Source organism: Arvicola amphibius, chromosome 3 (genome assembly GCF_903992535.2).
Source record: "Arvicola amphibius chromosome 3, mArvAmp1.2, whole genome shotgun sequence".
In the NCBI taxonomy this organism is placed as follows: Eukaryota; Metazoa; Chordata; class Mammalia; order Rodentia; family Cricetidae; genus Arvicola; species Arvicola amphibius.
This window is the reverse complement of record NC_052049.1, coordinates 142,333,897-142,352,132: the sequence shown is the minus strand read 5'-3', so window position 1 is coordinate 142,352,132 and position 18,236 is coordinate 142,333,897. Positions and strand designations below refer to the sequence as shown.

At 39.2% G+C, this 18,236-nt stretch overlaps 1 protein-coding gene across 2 annotated transcripts in view; it reads left to right on the top strand.

Moving 5' to 3' along the window:
- Positions 1-18,236, top strand: part of Unc13c (unc-13 homolog C) — a 417,871-nt gene that overhangs the window by 82,749 nt on the left and 316,886 nt on the right. For both annotated transcript variants that reach the window (XM_038322705.1, XM_038322704.1), the window contains exons 2-3: positions 16,415-16,437; positions 17,014-17,078. In XM_038322705.1, the coding sequence (XP_038178633.1) occupies positions 16,415-16,437; positions 17,014-17,078 (88 nt within the window). The remainder of the gene's footprint in view (positions 1-16,414; positions 16,438-17,013; positions 17,079-18,236) is intronic.

Below are 18,236 nucleotides of genomic sequence, written 5' to 3'. Positions count from 1 at the left end.
TCAAGGCCAAGGAGCCATCAGGGTTCCCCACTCTATGCTAAGACCAATGTCCTCCCAACTCCCCCCAGGTCCAGGAAGGTGATCGATCAAGCTGAGAAGGCTCCCACAGAGCCCGTCCATGCAGAAGAATCAGAGCCCAGAGCCATTGTCCTTTGCTTCTCAGTCAGCCCCCGCTGTTGGCCATATTCAGAGAGACGGGTTTGGTCGCATGATCCATCAGTCCCATTCCAACTGGAGTTGGTGATCTCCCATTAGTTCTGTCCCACCGTCTCCATGAGTGAACGCACCCCTCTTGTTCCTGACTTCCTCCCTCAAGTTCTCTCTCCTTCTGCTCCTCATCAGGACCTTGGGAGCTCAGTCCAGTGCTCCAATGTGGGGCTCAGTCACCTTCCCCATCTGTCGCCAGTTGGAGGTTCCCTCACGGTCCTGACTTTCTTTCTCATGTTCTCTCTCCTTCTGCTCCTCATCAGGACCTTGGGAGCTCAGTCCGGTGCTCCAATGTGGGGCTCTGTCATTTTCTTCATCTATCGTCAGGTGGAGGTTCTATGGTGATATGCAAGAAATTCATCAGTATGGCTATAGGAACTGGTCTTTTCAGGCTCCCTCTCCTCAGCTGCCCAAGGAACTAACTGGGGGCATCTCCCTGGAAACCTGGGAACCCCTCTAGGGTCAAGTCTCTTGACAACCCTCAGGTAGCTCCTTAAATTAAGATATATGCTTCCCTGCTCCCATATCCACCCTTCCTATATCCCAAGCACCCCATTCCTCCGAGCTCCCCCCGTTCTCCCCTTCACACTTTTCTCTCCCCATCTTCCCTTGGCCCAGTATTGCCCAACCCTCAAGTTCCCAATTTTGCCTGGCGATCGTGTCTACTTCCAATATCCAGGAGGATTACTATATCTTTTTTTGGGAGTTCACCTTCTTATTATCTTCTCAAGGATCCCAAATTTATAGGCTCGATGCCCTTTAATTATGGCTAGAAACAGAATATGAGTGAGTACATCCCATGTTCATCTTTTTGGGTCTGGGTTACCTCACTCAGAATAGTGTTTTCTATTTCCATCCATTTGCCTGCAAAATTCAAGATGTCATTGTTTTTTACCGCTGAGTAGTATTCTAGCATGTATATTATTCCACAGTTTCTTCATCCATTCTTCCACTGAAGGGCACTATGATTGGTTTATTAAAGAAGCCTGTTGACCAGTAGCTGCACAGAATAAAGTTAAGTAGGGAAGCCAAACTGAGAATGAAGGGCTGTGGAAGGGCAGAGTCAGAGGAGCCAGACCCAGGGGGAGCAGGAGATGAATGTGCCATGCTAATAAACGTCCCACCATGTGGCAGAGCATAAATAAGAAATATGGGTTAACTTAATATGTAAGAGCTAGTTAGTAGGGCCTGAGCTGTTGGCTGGTCATTTGTAAATAATAGTAAGCCTCTGACTGATTGAGAGTGGCCGCGGGACAGGAAACCTCTGCCTACACTAAAGACTCCTTTAAAAACTGCTAGCTAGTGTGGAAATCTCTTATCTTTGTGTCTCCCTGCTTTACATAACTAGGATTGTTTAAATGTGGGACTAAATTCAAGAAATATAAATTTTATAGATTAGTTTCTTCCACAGTTAATATGCAGTAAGCATTATTTAGCCATCCTGGAATTAAATATTTTCATAGAAAGGCGATATTATAAAAATGACAAATGTTTTTATTAACAAACCTCAATTTAATTGTTATTAAAAGAAAATTACAACTAATGTTCTTTGTAAGGATTTTTAATTATGTGTGTGTGTGTGCGTGGCTGTGCGACTGTATGCCACATGAGTGTAGCGTCTGCAGAGTCCAGAAAGAGATTGTCAGAGTCCCTGGAGCTGGATTTGTAGCAAGCTGTGACCTGCCCACCGCAGGTGCTGGGAGCTGAATTCAGGTCCTGTGCGAGAGCAGTATGGGCTCTCATCCATTGAGCCAGTCCCTTAGCGTTTTCAGTAGTGTTCTTTGTTTTTAGTCTTAATACATATTACAGTTGTGCCTATCCTTTAAATATTAACACACCGATAACTCAGCAGAATACACCTGAAAATAAAGACCATAAGAGACTGGGAAAGGCTGTAACAAGAGATGCGGTTCAGAGGCTAAATGATTCCCTATGCTGTGTAAGGGCCTATGTTTTATCCCTGGTAATGTGAAGGGAAACAAAAGTAAATTTTGTAAAGTCTTTGACAACCAAGTGTCATGTTTTTAGTTTGAATGTCTTCTCTTACATATCCGTGTACATTGCTCTAAGCCAGCGCCCGAACTCGGTTTTGCACACACTTGAATTGTCGTCCTGTGTTGCCAGTAGACACAAATGATGGGAAGCACGAATTAGAACGCAGTGTGTAAAGGAAAGACGGCGGATGACTTCTCATCCTTCAAGGAACCAGAGGCTGCGGGAGACACAGAAAATGATGCAGCCTTTCAAATTTATGATGCAACTTTAGAAGCCAGTTGAGAGCAGGGACTCGGCTGGCTTCGGTGCTGCAGTTTCCCCTCAGAATGGGGGCTCAGCTATTAGTTCAAGGGGAATTAGTGTGATCGATGACAGTGCAGGCAGATCGAGTCAGCTGGAGCTTTGATCTGAGCTAGCATTCCCCGCCATTACCTTGGGATGGTTTCGCTATCTACTTAAGGAAAACAAGAATGAATGAGATCGTCCCTCCAAGTCCATTTATTTTCATCCTAGAATTTTATAAAAAGAAACACCCTTTGGAATGAGAATTCCTGCTGAAAGGTTAGAGCTGGATTTTGAGAGGATTGAGACCGTAGTCATTTTTTTTTTCTAAATCTTCCTGAAACTGATCTTAGCTGAGGCAAAACGGTAATGATACTTGTAGCTTGGAGGTTATGGTATAAAAAATACCGAAGCAATACTTTGGAGGGGAAAAAAAGTCATATGACCTTGAGTATAAATTGGGGAAAAAAGAAAACAGAAAAATTTCTAAGTGGATAACAAAATGTAAGGATTAACTGACTTTTATTTTGTTTGAGAGAAATGTCTGTCTTCTCTGTGAAGCTCTATCGCGAGTATTTGGAGATAATGGCTAGGTACAGTATTCTCTCTGAAATAACATGCATTTTACTAAGTGCTTAGAAAACCACCACAATATAGCAAAACAACAATCGCCTTTAAAATTCATGGTGTTGCAGTAGGTTTGAATTTCAAGCCTCAGATTCAAGAAGGACCCTTTAACTTTTTAAAAACTGTAGCAAGAGCCGGGCGGTGGTGGCGCACGCGTTTAATCCCAGCACTCGGGAGGCAGAGGCAGGCGGATCTCTGAGTTCGAGGCCAGCCTGGTCTACAAGAGCTAGTTCCAGGACAGGCTCTAGAAACAACAGGGAAACCCTGTCTCGAAAAACAAACAAACAAACAAAAAAAAAAACTGTAGCAAGTAAATGTCTCTGTAGGGCCAGATAAGAATAAGTGAATTGCCCTGTTCTGTCGTGTGGAATATTTACTCCACCCTTATGATGTTGTGTGAAAGACCGAGGAGGGGATTCAAAAGCCAGGTGAATTCCTCTCCGCTGGTTGATTTAGCAATGACAAAGAGGAACTGCTGTTGAGAAGACTTCAGACTCGGGCTGCTGTTCAGACAGAATTGTTCCTCGGCGCGCACTCAAAGACAAAGCATTCTCTGTGGCTGTTCCATGGGAGGGTGGTTTGCATACCCTCAGAAGAGAGAGTTGCTTCTCTTCTCTTTTTCTGAGATAAGGTCTCACTATGTAGCATTGGCAGATTGGAACTCAGTATGTAGACAAGACTGACCTCAAACTCACAGAGATGCCCACGCCTCTGCCTCCTGAGAGACAGGTGACGGGATTCAAGGTGTGCGTCACCACACCCATCAGCCTGGTGGTTTCTGATAGAGAGTGAACTGAGCCAAAGTCTGTGATCTGGACACAAGCTTCTACCCCTTTCATCTACTATGGGGGGCTGTATTCCATCCCCAGCAACATGGAAGTTCTGTCCGCCATCACGGTCTCCATCGTTGGCACTTCCTGCAGAGACAGGTGTTCCTTCCTCAGAATTACAGGTGGTTTTATATGTAGCTGTCTTAGTCTTGAGCTCATGCTTCATAAAACTAAAAGTAAAACATTCTGTGCAACTGTCCTATAAAATCATAGCTTTTTATCAACCACACACACACACGCACAGAACACTGAGACACACGTACCACACAGATATTTGTATGTGCTGCCTGTGTGTGTGCGTATCCATGGATATGTGGGCTCACACGCATATGTATCTAGACATGTGTGTACATGGATGTAGGGTTAGAAATTGACATTGGTTATGTTTATCAATTGTTCTCCATCTTATTTATTGCACTGGAATCTCTTAGTTCACCTGCCACTCACCAGTTCATCTAGACTGCCTGCCCAGAGTGCCAGGGATCCTCCTGTCTCTGTCTCTCTAACATGTGGGCAATGAGGATATAGGCTCAGGTCTTATCGTTTGGGGAGCTAACACTTTATCAGCGAACACTTCCTAGACCCTAAACTGTATTTTTTAATTTAGATAAGTTTTTCATTCAGAAAAATGTGTTCCTCATAAACTACATGTAAAGTGCTTTTCAACAAGAGGAGAAATCACTAAGCATAGTGTGGACTGTGAGTTGTGGGATAGGGTTTAATGTACGCCAATCTCTCACCCGCTACAATAGACTTTCAAAACCTTTTCCCTGCCACACTTAGCCAAAAGAGAAGAGGGATTAAAATGCCATCCAGGACTGATGTCTTGCTGCCAAGCCTGATGACCAGAGTTCTATCCCCAGGACCATCATGTTGAAAGAAGAAAACTCCTACAAGCTGTCCCCTGATCTGTATACATGTGCTATGGCAAGTCTATGCCAGCCTCCTTTCCAATTAAATGGATACATTGTTAAATAATTTAGAAAACACAGTATCATCTCAGGTATGGTTGCAAGTATATTTATAGACAATGCCTTACGTTGCCTAAGGAATACTTTGGAAGATAGACTTTTCAAAGATACTGTACCAGAAGGAACCAAGAGAAATACTGTGATGGAATTCCTAGGGTAAAATGGGATATGAGTATAAAATTGAGTTCTTTCTTGAGTGCATACACTTGTGAGTGAGATTTCCCTCTATGTCTAGAAGACTACTCATGAAAATATTATAGGGGAAAAAAAGCTTTTTTCTGGTAGTTGCTTTCAAATTGATTAAAAAGAGGTTTTTAGCACCATAAGAAAAATGTATCTTATGCTCTGTGGACGTTATTGCTCTAGCTGTGGCGCCTTTTGTGACAATTAATGGTTATTAGTTTTCCAGATCATCAAGCCAGAACAAAAAGTAGGAATAAAAGTTGCCTGATTTCTCTTTCTCACCAGCTACAAGGTCCAATAAAATCCCTCCCTTAGTGCCCCCACTGCTTGAACAGAAGCACACTCCCAACCCCGTCAAAGATCAGCAAGCTGACCAAAGCAGGAAAGATATGGAGCTCAGTCCTTCCTCCTCCATGTGCAGACAGCTAAGAGATGGTTTTCCAAAGATTCATACACATGATCCGTTTCTCCAATGAGCACTTCCCAGAATACGGCAGCTCTGGTTAAACAGCCCGACTGCCATCCCTGCCCATTTGTGGCGAATTTTATTCTTCTAACCAACACGGTACAATACTAACATTTTTGAAAGAACAAATTCCACTTTCTCCTTCCTGTGATTTGACACCAGAATTGTCCTGCTGACAAATTGGACTTATTCTTTCATTTCTGTCTTGATATTGGGAGGCGCATCATCCTGTTCTTATAGTTGAAAGTGATAGATGACAGAAATTATCAGCCCCCACAGATCTTCTATTACATCTTCCCACAGTTCTGGGAATTCCATAAACATTAAATGAGTTAAGTGTAGAAAACCCATGAGACCTGTCTATTCAAATAGCTAACTTCATTTTATTACCTAAACACAATGGTTGCAGTCTCCATTTTAAGAGAGACACTATTTTGTCAACAAAGTCATATTTAGAAACCCAGAAAGATGTGGTGTAAGCAGTACCCTAACAGAAAGCTCTGACTCACCCTCTGATGCCTCCTCAGCACAGCCTGGGCAGTACAATTTCTCAGTGACCAACTTTCTGAAATTACATGATTCTAGTAAGTGTTACCGAATGTTTCCATGTTATTTGGCTCAATGCTTTTTCATAACTCATGGATTATTGACAAGAGAGGACTCTGTCATCACAAGATGGGGAGTTTTGGCTAATAGGAAATTTTGAGGGAGGGTATTCCTTGGGGGAATAAAGAAGTATTGTACTTCATTGTGAATGGTGAATATGAAAGTGCTGTTCTTCCTTATAACTGAAAACAGGAATGCCAGCTGCTCAGAGGAAGCATTTAAAGGCCATCTTTGAAGGGCTAGAGATAGCTCAGAGGTTAAGAGCACACACTACTTTTGCAGAGGACCTAAGTGTGTTTCAAGCACTCACGCCAGGTAGTTCATAACCACCAATTACTTTAGCTCCAGAGATCCAACATCCTCTTCTGAGTACTGCAAGCATGACACTCACATGCACACACAACACTGACTCTACCTTTATTTTTTATCTTTAATGTACAGAGATTGTGATAGCCCTTTTGCTTCAGATTTTGTGGCCAGGGTGCCGTGATTAAGAGAACTGCCATCAGCATGTCATTTTCTTACACTAAAGTCACTTAGGTAGAAATCCATTGCTTTAAATGTAGGGCCACAGGAGTGGAGTAGAACCTACAAAAAGAAAAATTTATCTTCAAGCTCATCTTTCCATATGAAGGACAAAGACTTGGTGAGCCACACATCTCTTCTTCTAGAGACTACATCTTTCTGCTTAGGACTAGCCCTGGCTATAAGTTGAACAGGTGGACAGTGACATACCCAAATTTGTCTTTCTCTTCTCCAATGTGTCCACATTAAAATGAAAATCTCTTGAGATTCTTGACTTGAAACAAGATCACCTTGAACTCAGCAGTGGATGGAATAATGGTATGAAGGAACTGTTACAAACACATGCAGAAAACTGGGATCACACACATGGACGCTCCAAATGTTGTGTCAGTAAGCAATCATAGTTTTCTTTATTGTGTTGTTATGTCTCAGACTCTGTGCTTACTGTGATGTGAGATTCTTCTCCATATGCTATCAATACCATTGGTTAATAAAATAACTGTCTTGAGCCTGTGATAGGGCAGAGTAGAGCTAGGTGGGGAAAACTAAACTGAATGCTGAAAGAAAGAAGGCAGAGTCAGAGAGAAACCATGTAGCCCCACCAGAGACAGACACTGGAACTTTACCGGTAAGCCACAGCCATGTGGCGATACACAGGTTACTATAAATGGGTTAAATTTAGATGTAAGAGTTAGCCAATAAGAAGCTAGAGCTAATGGGCCAAGCAGGGATTTAATTAATATAGTTTCTGTGTGGTTATTTCGGTTCTGGGTGGCCGGGACAAGCAAGCAGCCTCTTACAATATTACTGCATGGATAAGAAAGGAAGGTGGTAGGTTTCTATGTTCCTTACTTATAAAATAATATTGACAACTCATTATGTTAGTGATATTAAAAGAACTTTATATTTTTGCTGGGAAACATCTTCTGCTTATTTGAGTAGGTTTTTTTGTTCTAGGTGTCCTATATTGATTGTATGTTTTTGTGGGTATATTTTCTTCAATTGTTTTTCCCAATCAAATGATTGAGAATTTAATTACAGAGTGAGAAGATGGCTCAGTAGGAGAAACATTTGCCACCCACACAGGTGGACCTCAGTTTGAATGTTTAGCAGCCACAGAGCTCAGAGTGACAGTGCATGACTGTGGTCTTAACAGTGGGGGCAGAGGCAGGATGATTGGTGGAGCTCTGGGGCTAGCCAGTCTAGCCACATCAACAACTTTCAGATTCAATGAGAAACCCTGTCTAAAAAAAAAATAATAAGGTAGACTGAGACTGTAGAAATGGCTCGGTGGTTAAGAAAACTGGCCGTCCTTCAGAGGACCCAGGTTCAGTTCCCAACACCCACATGGCAGCTCATAACTGTGAAACTCTGGTTCCAGAAGATCCATTGCCTTCTTCTGGTAACTGTAGGCACTGCATGCATATGGTACACTTGTACATATGCAGGCAACACACTCACGGACATAAAATAAAAATTTAAAAAATGATCAAACCTAAGGTGGAGAGGGATTGCAGATACCCTTTGTCAACCTGTAGCTTCCACATGTACCCCTTCCCTCACATGCATGCACCACACATGTGTGCATACACACACATGCGCACACACACCCACACACCACTGAGAGACAGTCACTATATTACACATTTTTATTTAATGATAAAAACAAAATATAGGCATAATATTGAACTTTTTATGTTAACTTTACAGAATTGTTGTATTATTGTACAGTGTCATTGTTCATTTTAATAGCTTATTAGCTATTTTGGACTTCTCATATAGCTGATATTATTTAGCAATTACTTAACATATTTCACAACTAGTCTCTAAACAAAATTATGTGATTTTCTGCATCATTACTTATTACTTTTTCCTCATTACTTTAGTAAGAACTTTAGAACCTATTCAATTTCTATATTTTAGAAATGGTAACAGTAATAGTTGTATTGTTCGTGATATAAAGTATACTAATTTATTCATGATAGACTGTGAAATAATCTTTTTGTACACTATGAAGATGTGCCTTTGCCAAGGCGCCTTCTGATTGGTTTAATAAAGAGCTAAATAGCCCATAATTAGGACTGAGTTATAGGCAGGACTCCTGGGCACAGAGAGGTCTCTGGGAAGAAGAGAGGCAGAGAAGCCAGCAAGGTGCAGAACAAGTCAGACACACAAAATGGTGTAGAGGTAAAAAAAAAATCACATGTTAGAACATAGATTAATAAAAATATGAGTTAATTTAAGTTATAAAAGCTAGTTTAGAGCCGGGCGGTGGTGGCGCACGCCTTTAATCCCAGCACTCGGGAGGCAGAGGCAGGCAGATCTCTGAGTTCGAGGCCAACCTGGTCTACAAGAGCTAGATCCAGGACAGGCTCTAGAAACTACAAGGAAACCCTGTCTCAGAAAAAAGAGCTAGTTTAGTTTAGCCTAAGCTAAAGGCTGAGCTTTCATAACAAATAAGAAGTCTTCATGTCATTATTTGGGAACTGGTGGGACAGAGAAAAACTAGTTACAGTAGAATTCTAATAATCACATTTTTATCACAATAAAGAAAAAGTTAAAAAATTAGTTTGTTACTATGGCTTTGGTTTTGCTTTTGGTTTTCTATTTGTTTAGAGAAATTACCAACAGAAACTTACTTTTGTCTTTTTAAAACGTCTGTTTTTATTACCTGTGTTTCTGGGTTACTGCCAGAAGAAAACTATTTGTACAAGTGCCTTGAAGTGTTTCTCTCATGGTGCCTTCTAGTGGCTTCAAATTTTGATTCTTACTTAGGTTTCTTATGAGTCCTGAACTTTATGCAGAAGGAGAGGGAAAGGAGGCAAGTTCAGTGTTACCGACTCTGGGAATCTGTATTTCCCAGCAACATTTCTTGAAGAGGCTGTCAGTCCACCTGTGATTTATGTTCTTGACAACTTGTTTGGGAGTCAAACAGCTGCAGAAGGGTGGGTTTCTTTCTGTTCCTTCTGGTGTGTTGTGTTCTGTTGGCCTGTGCTATTTCCTGCCAGTGTCATGTTCTGGTCCCAATGCTTTGAAATTGAATACTTTGAGGCTTTTAGCTTTGATATTCTTTGTCAAAATTGGCTTGGCTATTCCAATTCCTCTGTGTCTTTTCTTTGTTTTAGTTATATGAAGATCCTGAGTGATATTTTAGTATAAATTACATTGGTGTTTTGAATCTTCAGATCGTATATAGACACTTCAAATAAATTCTTCTGGTCCCTGAACATGGGAGGTCTTTCCACATCTTGACGTTTTCTTCTATCTTGTTGATGAGTGTTTTGTAGGTTTTGTTGGTTGTATTTGTTATTTAATGTATTATGCTTTTGTAACTATTGTCAGTGGGATGATTTTCATGGTTCCTCAGCAAATTTTAATTTATCATATGTATATGTAGAAAAACCAATGCATTTTGTGTGCTGATTTTGTACTCTGTTTTATTCATGAATTTCTGTGGGATAATGCTCTTATATACTGTAAAGATTTGTTACTCATATTGGTTTAATAAAATGCTGGTTGGCCAGTAGTCAGGCAGGAAGTAGAGGTGAGGCAACTAGATTAGAATTCATGGAAGAGGAAAGGCAGAGATGTAGTCATAATCTAGAAGCAGAGGAAACAAGATAAGAATGCCTTACTGAGAAAAGGTACCAAGCTCATGGCTAAACATAGATAAGAAGTATAGATTAATTCTTTTAAAAATAAAGATACTTTTAAAGTTTATTCATGAATAAGAGGCCACAGTTTTAATGATTGTGAAATTTGTTTAGATTTCCTTATTGGTCTTCATGAAATAGTGATTTGGATTCTGTTGAAGCAGGAACTCTAGTTGCTTACCCATTTGCTTAAGTTTTCTGCCCTGGATGGAGACTTGATGGGTTAGGTGTTCTTTGGAAGTTCCTTTCTTTTTATTATTATTATTGTTTTTATTAAAAATTTCTGCCTCCTCCCCGCCTCCCATTTCCCTCCCCCTCCACCCACTCCCGTCCCCTTCCCTCTCCAGTCTGAAGAGCAGTAAGTGTTCCCTGCCCTGTGGGAAGTCCAAGGTCTTCCCCGCTCCATCCAGGTCTAGGAAGGTGAGCATCCAAACAGGCTAAGCACCCCCAAAGCCAGTACATGCAGTAGGATCAAAACCCAGTGCCATTGTCCTTGGCTTCTCAGTAGCCCTCATTGTCTGCCATGTTCAGGGAGTTTGGTTTTATCCCATGCTTTTTCAGTCCCAGTTGTAAGCCTAAAAAATATATCAAATAGTTTATAATTAATATAAGCCTCTGTACGTTTATTTGAGACTGAATGGCTGTGGGACCAGGTGGAACAGAGACTTATATCTACATAATTTGGTTCAACCATTTATCTGTTATATACTTCTCTAAGATTGCAGTCTTGTCTCTACTCATCCTGCAGAACCCCATGTGTGGGTTGTGTTTGAAGGATGGCCTTGCTCCATGTAGTATCCTTGGGTTGTAGTTCATTTGATTCAGGAGTCAGAGGTTTTTATTCCATTCTCTTCCAATGGTAAAGGCATGGTAGTCTACTGCAGATTCCCTTAAAGGGAGTCTGGAGCTTTTCTCATGTCAATTTTAGAAGTCTTTCTCTTCTGCCTCTGACAATTTGAATGTAAGATTCCATGGCGGACATCTTTCTAGTCAAGCATCTATTGGTCCTATTGACCTCCTGCACATGTATACCTATACTTCTCCAAGACTGGCAAAATGTCTGCTTTTCTTTAATTATATTAAGTAGTTTTATGTTCCCTCAACTTTGTCTTTCCTCTTTTTAGGTACTCAAAAAATAGATATTTGTTCATTTGATAACGTCTCAAACTTCTTAGATATTCTGTACTTTATGTCTTTATTCAGCTTATTATTTTGTCTATTGCTGCTACCAAAAAGGACTCTTCAAATTTGAATATTCCTTCTTCTATCTAGTTTGGTTTTGGTGCTTTCACATACCTACATACATATGTGTACACATACATACATACATACGTACACACTGTACATTTGACTTACTGAACACCTTGTTTCTAAGTTTCTGTGTGGTTCCTTCTCAAAAATCTCTCTTGACTAATTGCTTGTTCATATTGCATTAATCATTAAATGATTGTCTGATTTTATTAAATCTCATTTGACATTTATATAATTATTTTAATTTAAATATCACATATTTTATCCATATAGATGCTTGTAACCTGATGTTAGAGAGTTATTATGTTCCTCTGAAGGTACATAGCTTTTTGCTTTCTTCGTATTTATTTTGCTCTTATGGTATAATTTGTGCATCCATTGTTAGTTTATATTTTCAAAAATGCAACTCTTAATTTTAAATATTTTTTTCTGTCTTCTTCCTAGTCAGATTCCTTTTTCTTGTGTTAGTATTTAGTTATTAACACTTTTTCTGTTAACTGTGGGATTCTTTTATTTTTTGCTTCTTTAAAATGTAAAATTAGCCCATTGTGGATTTTTTTTTCTTAACATGGTCATTTATCCCTATAAATGGTTCTTCTATGGTTTTCTCTACATTCTGTGTGTATTGATGTATAGCATCTACTTTTTTTTGCCTTGAGGTGTTTTAAGATTTCCTGTGTGATTTATTCATTGATCCACTAGTTGCTCAGGAATATGTTATTTAATTTCCATATATTTGTAAATTCTCCAAAGCTCTTCCTGTCACTGATTTCTAACTTCATGAGTTGGATCATGAAACTTCAATCAAAACTTCAATCTTTACATTAACTAATGTTTGTTTGTTGAAACATTCTAGTTCACTCAAGGAGAATATGCACTCATTTCTCTTGGGCAGATATTATGTCACCTTACAGTTTGCAGCAGTATCATCACCAAATTAGCACAACAAAGAAAGTACAAAAAGAACAGAAAATATATTCTATTGTTAGAATATTGATTGTTAGTCTGGTGATGTTTCTTCAGAGTTTCTCTGTCTATAACTTTTCCTTTAATATAGTTGTCACCTTGCCAGAATAATTTACTGTTATTTTATATGCCACTATCATTCCCTACATTTTATACACTATTTAAATGCAGTGATATTAGTGGTTATATTTTTCATCTATGTCATAGAGTATAATTTTCACCCCATACCTTGATACTTTCCCTATCATTTGTTGCAAGTAACAGTTGATTACTTGATCTCTATACAAGATATGTTTTAATATTTAAAAACATATGACTTACCAAGATCTATCATCCCATTGCACTACAAATGAAAATTGTCTAAAATATCTGGCATTCATTGTCTCCAAGCTCTGCAGCCTGGCAGCCTGAGGTCAAGATCCTGATAGGGACCTGTATCCTCTGCAGATACTAACAGAGGACCCTCTGCCTCTCAGAGGTTCTAATAGCTACTTAAGATGTGTTACCATAATGCTACCTTTGGATTCATGAGGTCTGTGTCACCACATTCTTTTTTTAAACAAGTTTAGAACTTTTCTCCACCTGAATAAATCATACCTGCTATGACCCAGTTTCCACAGGTAGCTACATCTCAACATCTTTGTGCTCAGAACTTCACAGAAGCATCTGGGCAGAATAGCTCATCCACAACAAAGATTTCCTCAGAATCAATATTCCAAACTAGAATTCCCTGTTCAAGCATCACAAACAAGTTGACAAAAAGTTAATCATATTTTTTATAACTTTTACTCTCATCAATTATGTATGCTACTGTCTAACTGATGATATTCTCAATATCCTTGAAATTAATTTTAGAGATATTAAAATTAATCTCTATTCTAGTTCATGTTAATTTGTAATCATCATTAGGCATAGTTTTAATAAACCGGATAATTTTCACACTTAATTACCATTGTCGCATTTTAATTTGTGAATTGTCTTTATCTCAGTTTTTAATATCTAATTTTTCTTTGTATCTAATTTTCTTCCTTTAATTGTTTTATATTTAATTCTTTAATGGACATGAACTTTGTGGAATATGTATAATGATAAAATAAATATTCCAGACACATAATGCATTGTTGAACACTATTCACCTGCTCATGATTCTTCTTGTGAAAGAAGACTTCTTTCATAGAAAAGAGTCCCTTCTTAGTCATTACTTCTTCTATATCAGATTATGTTGGTTTATTATTGGTGTCTCCTTTATCTTCTCACCTATTATTTTTTCCATGATCATACCATTTCAGGTGTGATACATTTTTAATATTTTCATAGATCACCTGAATTTTCCTTTTAAAAAGTCAAAGATGGGGACTAGAGAAATGACGCAACAATTAAAAGCTTTGTTGCTCCTACTTAGGGGCCCGGATGTGTTTGCTAGGCCCCACATGAGAAGGCTCACACATACCTGCAATTGTACCCTCCATGAATGAAAAGTTTCCCGAGCACAGAACTGACTTCAGACAGGTTTGCAAGAACAGCAAGCTGTCATCTGGATGAGGAGGGAGTGTGGAGGTTTGAGGAAGGAGGAAGCAAAAATTTCAAAGACTATATATGCAGTGGGACTTGTGTGCTGAATGTCTGTAGATTAATTGTAGGAGACAAAGGAGTCAGAAAACTGCAGTAACTTGGGATGAAACTCACAGGTAGACTAAATATTACTGGTGGGCTGTAAAATGTGGGGGAACCGGTTACACCTGCACGTTAGAGAGGTTTCGTGGCAAGGGGATGTGATAGAAAGGTAGGAAAGGCTTCAGAAAGAACAAAAGGGGTCCACTAATAGGAAATATGTGTTGAATGAGTGAATGAATGAATTAATTAATGAATGAATGAGCGAATGAATGAATGCACAGTGAGTGGACGAGATACCAGCAACATAGTAGCATTGATCTTGGAGGGTGACTCTTTCAGTTGCATAGTTGACATGGGAAACATATATCAATAGAAAACATCTAGTATCAATTATTCACTCAAAATATCAAATATTTAAATCTGATCTTTTAATTTGTTTTTCAAAGCCAACTCTTGGTATTCTGTAGATAAAAATCTTTTAAATGACTAGAGAGTTGATTTCTTTGTTCTTTTATTAAATGATTGCAGTTTCCCAGTGATTTTGTTTTACTTTGTTTAGGTAGATATAAAATTATAAATCCTGAAAAATAGCAACAATTTTGTACCTCAATTTCTAATACTTACATTATTTATTTACATATTTGGATATCTATTGGTCAGGACATCTAGAGATAAGCTAAACTGGTAGTAAGAACTTCTGTTTTGTGCTTGATGATAGAGGTGGGATAATGTATAAATAAATTATTTCAGTAACATTAAACTTAAGCAAGACACAGTCCAGCCCTATTTTAAAGTGGTTTCTAAGAATTATTAGAAACTTTGGGCAGACAACCTTTAGTTCTCCCTAAAGTCCTGGGCAGATTGTCTGACTCACAGATGCATGATCCATTCATGTGTCACATGACATTAATCTTTCCACGCTTTGGAGTCATCCATGGGATGGAAATCATTTGGATAGGATATTATTCTTTTTAAATAATACTTAAATTTATTTACTACATTTTACACAGCTTCTAAAAATATTTATGGCACAAATAAGTTTCATATTTTATTACTTACTAAAATACTTAATTTTATCTTATATTTAAAGACAATCCTGAGACACTATAAAATCTATGTAAAATACTTAGTTATAGCCATCAATCCATACTTAATGAGCCAAAAAAATGAACAAATTTCAGACTGTCATCAGGAATGATGGTTGTTAAGCCGCGTGACTTTGGGGACATTATCTTACTGAGGTTCGTCTGTATTTAAAAGTGGGGATGGACTGAGAACGACAGTGTAACTCCAGCTCTAGTACCTGCCAGTCTGTGTAGAACCACCCTTCCAGCTTTATTCTACAAGCAAGAGTGCATAAATCTAAGAGCAATATTCCTTGTAAGGCCCAGATGACCATATCCTATGGTCTTGGAAGATTCAGGCTGGACTGTGAAAACAGCAACTCAATAAACACCCCTGAGAGCTCACAGGACTGGGTGCCATGATCAGCTGAGCTCAAATCTATCAGGCCCTGATTTGTCCTAAGTTGCACTAAAAAGCTGTAGATGCACCAGTCTGGTTGCTTTATGTGGTTCACCTAGAAATCTGAGTCTCCAAAGCACTGTGCGGAGGGCCAGAGGCCCTGGATCTGAGCTTCCATCGGCCACATACTGCCTTTATGATCCACAGTCATTTAATCTTTGCAGACACCAGTCTTGATATGTGTAAGAGAGACTCTTCTTAATTTAACTCAAGTTTCATGATGTCAGAAAGCTCAGATGAATACTCTGATAAAATTAATCCCTGTAGTCATTATTCCTTAATACAACTGCTAGAATATAGCTTGAATTTCGCCAAGTATTTAGCCTCTCAGCAGTATTGTGAACAACAAGCATGTGTGACCTCATTCAGATTTGGGTTCAGACTCCAGAGAGCTGGGTAGCTAGTTCAACACATGTAGTAAGTGGCGGAGTCTCCGGTGGACCCCTGGCCCTCTGATTCCTCAGCTGTCTTCTTTGTAAAACACATTTCCTTTTTATTAAATCTAGAATTCACACTGTTGCTTCTTAAGTGTTCTCAGAATTCTAGCAATTTACATTATGAGATTCTGTGGTCCCTCATTCCCTTGGGGTTCAGCCTTGCAATGGGTCCTTTAGAGTTTTTAATAGTTTTAATGACTCAGTTCATGTGTATGTTCAATAGTTTCTGGAAAACTCCATCTAACATGTATCCCTTCTTCTCCCGATTCTCTTCCAGACAGCAGCTCTGTGGATGAAAAGGTTTTAATCACACTTTTTTTCTTCTCTCCCGACGGATCTTGTCTTTTGTACCTGTTTGTTTGTGACCTGTTGGCCTTGTTTTGGTTTCTCTGCTGAGTTGTGGAAAATGCATGTCTCCCGGCTTTCCATTCTTTGTCCTTTAAGTGTCCCCCAGTGTGTCGCATTTATGAAGGGGTTACACCTTGCCAGCTGCGCTATTTAGCTTATACTCGCCAACCCAGGGGTCTGCTACGGTCAAACATGGCATCTGTTCTCAGGTCTGGCTAAGTCCAGACCTTCCTGGCTGATTCATGGTCTCCCCTGCAACCTGTCAAGTGTTAAGGGCAAAGAGTACTTGGAACATGATGATTTCCAGTGCTTTTGTTTAAATGCAGCTAACCTCAAAACCGCCCCCCCCCACAAAACACAGCTTTGACTTGGAGCTGACCCTGCTTAGCATTCGTCCTCATCATAGGTGCTCCCCCTCATCATAGGTGCTCCCCGTGTAGTGCAGTCAGCCTGTGTCCCCCAGTCTGCCACCTGTAGCTGTACTATGCTAAACACCTGTTTGTTTTGTTTTCTTGTGATTCGTTTAAGGCTCGCATAGTAAGTGGCAATGATTTGGATGCTTCCAAATTCTCCGCACTCCAGGTGTTTGGTGGGTAAGTACATCTGAATCTCTCTAATTCACTCCACACACCAGTAGCACTTGGCTGTCTTCCCAATGTAGACTTTTGAAAGGCAAGGTGTTTGCATGATGGTAGTGGTGTATGGCCAGCCTTGTGAATATTTTTTTTAACAGTAATAGCTTTGCCTTTAACCATCTGCTTTTTTTTTTAGTAGAAGTTTTCTTAATTATCAATATACCTGACTATATATGTGTGTAATTTTATGTGGACATATGCAAGAAGGAGAGGACTGATATTACCACACCGCCGTAGATCCCAACAACATCATTTCATTCATAAACACAGCCATGGCATCATACACCGCTGGCATCTGATCAGCTTTTTATTCTGCTTCTTTGCATGTTACCTACGCATGAATATTTTTGCATATCAATAGCCCAATGACATAACCATTATTTTCCATACAACAAAGGATTGCATGAATGAGCTAGCAAGTGTTTAACACTTAATCATAAGCATAACAAATACCCAAATAAGCACTGTCCTCTTTGAAGCCCCAAATTTCACATGGGCATCTCCCTACATGTGTTCCCGGCACTTGCCTTGTGCATGTGCCTTCATATCTCTTCCAGTAATGTTAGTACTTTGTCATTGTCGTAATTCCAGATTTTAATGTAAGTCACGTCATTCCACATGTGAGTAAGTGCCAAGTCAATGTTGCCTTGTCCTGAACTGTTAGAATTGCTTCATTTATGACTGGTTCAACCCTCACAGTGGCCTGGGGGGTATGTGCTAGTCTGACATTCATTTTACAAGTGAGGATATCAATGTATTAAGTACCTGAGGTTTCCCTTAATGGAGAAAATGGCAAAGTCAATATTTAAACCAAAATAATTGAATTTGAAAGTTCATGTGCTCAATCACTGTTCCGGGTCACCTTGCAGCTTGTATTTTTCTCTTTTTCATTTAGCTGTGTGCCTTGCAAAACATTATACTTCATTAATTCTAGATGAGGCGTGTATTTCAAAAATGTATATAATAGTACTAATGATTTCTCCTGTAGTAGTCTCAAAGTTGCTTTATAGAACATTATCACAAATGTTCTGTAACAAACATATTAGACTTTTTCCCCTGTAAAATATTTTTAATTTAAATTTTTGAGACGTTCATGCTTGAGTGCTGTATTTATAT